The sequence below is a fragment of the Canis lupus genome, chromosome 9 (assembly GCF_048164855.1).
Source record: "Canis lupus baileyi chromosome 9, mCanLup2.hap1, whole genome shotgun sequence".
NCBI lineage: Eukaryota > Metazoa > Chordata > Mammalia > Carnivora > Canidae > Canis > Canis lupus.
This window is the reverse complement of record NC_132846.1, coordinates 49,426,728-49,433,463: the sequence shown is the minus strand read 5'-3', so window position 1 is coordinate 49,433,463 and position 6,736 is coordinate 49,426,728. Positions and strand designations below refer to the sequence as shown.

At 37.8% G+C, this 6,736-nt stretch overlaps 1 protein-coding gene across 3 annotated transcripts in view; it reads right to left on the bottom strand.

The window, feature by feature from the left end:
- Window positions 1-2,996: 2,996 nt before the first annotated feature.
- YLPM1 (YLP motif containing 1) overlaps window positions 2,997-6,736 on the bottom strand; it is a 78,706-nt gene continuing 74,966 nt past the window's right edge. For all 3 annotated transcript variants that reach the window (XR_012036904.1, XM_072839343.1, XM_072839342.1), the window contains 2 exons: window positions 3,739-3,922; window positions 2,997-3,414 (listed from right to left, as the gene is read on the bottom strand). Coding sequence is in view for 2 of the 3 variants with exons in the window: in XM_072839343.1 (XP_072695444.1) it covers window positions 3,776-3,922 (147 nt within the window). In the remaining variant the exon portion in view is untranslated. The remainder of the gene's footprint in view (window positions 3,415-3,738; window positions 3,923-6,736) is intronic.

Sequence of the window (6,736 nt, the reverse complement as noted above, 5' to 3'; positions counted from 1 at the left end):
GATTACTCTTCCAACACACACACACACAAACTGTACTGTTTCATATGGCATACCTCAGTCTATAGTAGCTGACTACAAACGATGATGATTATCTTTAAGCCAAGTGAAAATTTCAGATTTCAAAAGCAAAAAGAGGAACAAATAAAAAAGTAATAATGACAATGATGACGGCTACCACCAGTTTTTTACCTTTTACTCTGTGCTCAGTACTGGGCCAAGCAGCTTACAAACATCCTCTCAATTCACTCCTCCCAGCAACCTGTGCTAGCTAGGTAAGTTTTGTTATGTTCACTTTATAGATGAGGAAATGGAAGCCCAGATAAGTTAAATGATTTGCTTAAGGTCACATAACTTCTGAGAGAGGAACTTGAACTTGTACCAGTAAAATTCATCTCTGTTTTGGTAGCTCTAAGCTGTATTTAAAATAGCCATACAGTCTCTTTGTAGCCGACGACTTGTTGCTTTTACAGTCCTAACAGTATGCCAGGCTCTAGATACCAACATTACCTTTAAAATACCTGCAACTTGCACAGTCAGCAGGATAAAATACTTAACATAAAAGCTGAGGCACCTCCAAAGTATGAAAACCTAGGTTGAAATTTTAGTCAATCCAATTCAGAATTTTATACGTGGTTTGCCCAAACAACAACCAGAATTCTTTCACAAAGGAAAGAAATCCAACCAGAAAATTTAAGATTTTTGTCTGTCAGTAAACTTCTGAATTAATCATTGATATCAAAATCAAGTATAACTTCTTGAAAATTATGTGAATCGTGTCAACAAACAGATTACTGTGTATAACTGATGGCTTTTGATCCCTGTAATCAATCACAATGTGTTCTGAATATGCCAACTTAACCCTAAATAAATGATTTCTAAATAGAAAAAATTTCTGCATCTCATCAAGCAGAGCTGAATCACCAAAGTGAGAGTTTTCATTTAGTTTAAGAGATCTGAAACATTAAAGATACCAAGAACTTTCCCCAACATCAGATTATTTTTGTATCAAGACACAACACAGGATTTTAAATCAACTTCATACGATTATAATAAAAAACGTAAAACACATACCAAGCAGTTTTTTGAGATGATAAAGAAAACAATGTTAATAAAACAACAGTAAAATGCTAGCAAATAAATGGAACCCAAGTTTGGTTTTCTGTATTCCAAGGATATCTCAATAAATTTAAAGTATCTATGTTATCAAGGCATTTTTTACTCACACCAAATTTCTCCAAGATATTCTTGGGCTTTCTAATTCTATTCTGCATCTAGTGAGAATGCAAATTCAAGAATTTTTTACCAGTCTCATTAGATTAGTAAAGTTGAATACTAACTGACAGTCTCTATTATTTTATTTTTGGGGCCTAATCTTTTTTTTTTTTCATTATTCTCTTTCATTGAGGTTGTTAGGCCAAGTTCCTAAAGCAGCCAACATTCTATGTCCATCTCCTAAGGTCATGTTATTCTGTATATTCTGAAAACCAGCAGAGGCCATTTCTGACTCTGTTCTCTTCCCTATCCCCTTTGGTATAAGATCAGAGACACAAAGGCATGGCTGCAAGGCAAAAATATGGTGGGTTTAAAGTGATTACCACTTATTTCACTGGCATTCTGAATACTGTTAGAACATAAAAAGGTTAAGAAAACTAAAGTAAAACATCCTTTATGAGAGCATATATGCTTCCATTGTCTTCTGAACTAGAGAACACACTCTGGAAATACTGTTTTTGATAAGAACAGACATTTGGTAGATTCACGTGCGTCTCTGTACAAACAAGAATTCTATTGGTTATCCTGTGATGTACCTTCACTCATAAAGGTGGCTGAGAAAGATGGGTACATAGAAGTGTACTGTCGGCCAAGAAGCAACCAAAGTAGCTTGTTAAATACTACAAACAGTGGAAGTCATCCAATGTGGCAAATTATACATTCAGTATTGACTTGTTAATGATCTTAAAGCCTCTTACATATAAACATTCAGAACTTCAGGGAAGACAGAAGAACAGAAAGTTGTCAGGATTCCCATTAAATTCATCTTCAGTACTATAATTTCACATTCTTGAACCCAAAGCAATACAATTTGAGTGCTAATAAATATCATTTCTGGTTACACAATATTTAATGTAGGTCATAAAATTAAAAGGTTTTTGTCTGTAGCCCAAAAGTGTATATTTCAAAATAGTTAAGCCTTTCATGAACATATTTACAAATTGCTGAGTTGGATTACAAAGTGGAAATGGTGTTTGAGGAAGAAGGCTCCTTTCTGTCTTCTCTCATGCTACAAAATGTTTTTTTCTTTGCAGATTGGAAAAGGGAAAAGTGTTTTTTTTGCTTTTAAATTGGAGTATTTGGGTTTTAGCTCTGTGCATTTCTAGGTTCCACCTGGTACTATCCACAAGAGAAGAAAATCTGTGCAGAAGGCCATGCTTTCCAGTAATGAGCAATCTGGCAAGAATCTGAAAACTTGACAGGCTTAGAGGGTGCCTGCCAGAAGGCTGCACATCTCCGTACTCATCCTTCCCTGTCATCTTGATGAAAACATCAATGATTCAAGTTTAGCAATAAGGCAACAAGCTCCTGAGTTCTATGGAGTACATCAGTTCTGCCCACCAGGAATCAAAGCCAGATGAGGGAAAAATCAAATTATAACATAGCATGAAAGGAGAAAGTGAAAAGAGGGAGGAACAGCAAGAGGATCAAAAAAATAAGACAATAAAACACCATGCTACAGAACTGATGTGCTCCAGAGAACTGATGAATATTTGCAATTGTCTATACTAGTCTTCATGCTGCAAAGACAGAGAATGAAATCAGCTCTCAAACAAAGATCAGTGCACCTTCCTTGTGTTTACAATATGTGCTATGGAATCACTGAGCTACATAATATTCAATGGGAAAAAGGCTTTGGGATGTTCGGCTAGCATGTAATTAGAACACATCATATTAAAAAAGTAATAAAAAATAAAATTAAGAAAACAAGAGAAAGGGGCCCATGCTGTATAGCCCATGAATACTCATCGGCTTTATCATGAAAGTTTATTGTTTTTAATCCTAGTACAATCAGCTACCAGTTACATACAGTAAAAAACAAAAACAGCCACAAAGCAATGATGATAGAGATAGTCTGTGACATTGTACAGTGGAGGAAATATTTTCTGTTGGAATCCTCCAGCAGACCCCCACATGGTTTCAGCAGTTAAGCTATCACTCCCTCCCTCCCCAAAATAGTTAAAAAGAAAAATTAATGTCTTGCTTGGGTACAGCAAGATTCTAATACCTCTTGGGGACACTGGAGAACTTTAAAAAACTAAAGTGGTAGAAACAAAACAAAAACTGAAACGTGGAAGGCAAGGTGACACACAACGAAGCTCCATGAGGCTGTGGCTTCAGAATCACCTCAAAGCGAACCACCTGAAAGGAAAAGAAAAGGCTGTCAAGCCACGAAACAGCAGGCAGAAAGTTCAATAGACTTTAGTATCTCATCATTCTACTCCTTCTCAAATCGAAAGAATCCAAGCTTTTCTCAAGTCTTGTATAAAGTGAGCCAGGTTGCAGAAAACTGCTCCCTTTTCCAACACCCTCATTGTATATACTGGCAACTAGCACATACTTACTCTTCTAAGAACCAGAAAATACAAGAAGAGAAGCCTTTTTAGTAAAGCATGCTGTCTCCTTTATCTCAAACCCTTCAAAACAACCACACAGTAGGCTATTTACGTGACTGTGCAAACTTACCTTAGAGGAATTAATGACTCCGCTCAAAAACGAAGTCTCATATATATTTGGTTCGATTGAGGGCTTTTTCAGCCAGGTGACCACTTTCATCTGTGATCTTCTCCCAATCAGTCTGTCCGACCACAAAACCTATGGCCCTTTTCCTATCTGCATCCTTCTTTTCTTCCAGGTCTGCCCATCTCACCTAAAAAGAACACAGCATTAGGCTGGGCTTTAGGAAAAATAAATACATAAAGAGCTCTTCATTCTCTTGGTAGTCTAAGGGATATTTAAAACAAAGAGATAAAAACATTAGGAATTAACTGCAGAGAAGTGGAGAAAGCCATGTATCTTAAGTTCCAGAAAGAAAATTCTCTAGCCAGTCACCAAGTCCTAAACCCTTCCAACTCCTGAACAGTTCAGCTCTCAGCTCTCGGCTCAGTCCCCCATCTCTTCTGTCCCTCCTTTCTGGTTTACTGATCTTATTTTTCCTTTTGCCTAGTCTTCCTACCTTTTACATGCTCACTCCCTCCGATCCATTCTGCCAGTGATCCCCAAATACAGACAGTTGTGACTATCACCTGCTTTAAATCCTTCCCTCGCCTAAAGAATAAAATCCAAGCACACAGCTCCCTTTGGATCTGGCCTGTCTGCTCTCCAGTGGCATTTCTGGGCAGTGACTACAGCCTTTTATATAAGCAGTACAAAATTATTTCTAGCTCTCAGAGCACATTGGACCATTTCCCATCTCTGTAACCTGGCATATACTAGTCTCCTTCCTGAAATGTCTTTGCCCTAACCTTGTCCACCTGCCATGAGTTTAGTCATCAACCCTTGCTTTATCTTTCTTGTCTTTGCCAAATAATTAATTAATCATTGCTTCTTTAGAGCTACTTCTAGATCTTGAGGTTTACTTTTGAACTTTTACACTATATTGCTATGATCTATTACAGACTTATCTTCCCTAACAGACTATAAATACCCTAGATTAACAGACTTTCTTAGAAAATAGGAAGCAGGTATTACTATTTTCATTCATAAGATAAAGAGATGGACTCAACTGCTATCATTTACAGAAAGATTTTTTTTTTTAAATATTTTATTTATTTATGACAGAGAGAGAGAGAGAGAGAGAGAGAGAGGCAGAGACACAGGCAGAGGGAGAAGCAGGCTCCATGCACCGGGAGCCCGATGTGGGATTTGATCCCGGGTCTCCAGGATCACGCCCTGGGCCAAAGGCAGGCGCCAAACCGCTGCGCCACCCAGGGATCCCCATTTACAGAAAGATTTAAACTACAAATACATAAACTGGATATTTCCCATTGGCAGGTATTCTGATAGTTTAAAAACGTAAGCAGATACATTTTGAATTTTAATAATATATCAAGTATAGATTCTTATATTAACAATTAAAAAACAAGCAGATAAATCAAATTCTGCAAAAGCTGAAATACTTAAGGAGAAACTATGAAACTGGGGACACAGCACCAAAGTCTGTAGAAACTGTATTTTTTAAAAAGATTGTTTAGTTGAGAGAGACAAAGAGAGTGAGAGTGTACAAGTGGGAGGGGCAGGAAAGGGAGAGAGAATTTCAAGCTGACTCCACACCAAGCATGGAGCCTGACATGGGGGGCTTGATCTCACGACCCTGACATCACAACCTGAGCTGAAACCAAGAGTTGGATGCTTAACTGACCGTGTCACCCAGAAGCCCCCAAGACTGTATATAAATTTAGCTTGTGATTTATTATCTGTTGCAAGGAAAGAAAACGAGAGCATGCATACTCCATGCTGTTCACACCAGACATAGAAATGCATTACTGCTCTTAGAGGTACACTGACCTTTCCTATTACCATTTACAGGACTGGTAATGAAATGACTAGGCTTCTCCAAATAGCAACCACTTGACCAAAGAGAAGATACATAGTAATGGCAGTGGGGAAAAATTGATAACACCCAATTCTTTTTATTTTTTTAAGATTTTATTTATTTATTCATGATACAGAAAGAGAGGCAGAGACATAGGCAGAGGAAGAAGCAGGCTCCTTGTGGGAACCTCGGAATCATGACCTGAGTTAAAGGTGGATGCTCAACCACTGAGCCACCTAGGTATCCCATACCCAACTCTTTTTATTTTTTTATTTATTTTATTTTATTTTATTATTATTTTTTTTTTATTTATGATAGTCACAGAGAAAGAAAGAGAGAGAGGCAGAGACATAGGCAGAGGGAGAAGCAGGCTCCATGCACCGGGAGCCCGACGTGGGATTCGATCCTGGGTCTTCAGGATCGCATCCTGGGCCAAAGGCAGGCGCCAAACCGCTGCGCCACCCAGGGATCCCCCCAACTCTTTTTAAAGTAGATTTTTAGTGTGTAGAAAACCTAAATTTCCTTCATGGACTTTAGAAAAAAAAAAAAAGCCTAAATAATGTGAGCTTTTGTATACAGAGATCTCTGGTCTTTCTGCTATGTATTTATGCTGATTGTATTTATTTTGATAGATTCATCTACTCTCTCAATTTCCCTTGGGATCAAGGGGACACACTTTAGCAAAAGATGATTATGGTTAAGGAGGATGAAGGATGGAGAAATGGACAGACTGTGGTCACTGAAGAAAAAAACAGCACGTCCTTGGCACAGAGTTAAACACACTGGTCAATTTCACTTTGAATAAACTAAGAGCTAACTTTTAAGTCTGCAGCTTAAATTAAGTCTTTAAACTCAGATAAAATAAAGAACATAGGATTAGAAGAAAAATATGTAATTATGTTTTAAATAAGCAATATGTTTCAGCACAAATACAGTTTTATGTTGAAATTATTTTATTTATTTATTTTTAAAAGATTTTATTTATTTATTCATGAGAGACAGAGAGAGAGAGGCAAAGACATAGGCAGAGGAAGAAGCAGACTTCCTGAGGGGAGCCCGATGCATGACTTGATCTCAGGACTCTGGGATTACACCCTGGGCTGAAGGCCAGCTCAGCCACTGAGCCCACCCAGGCGCATTAGAAAAGGC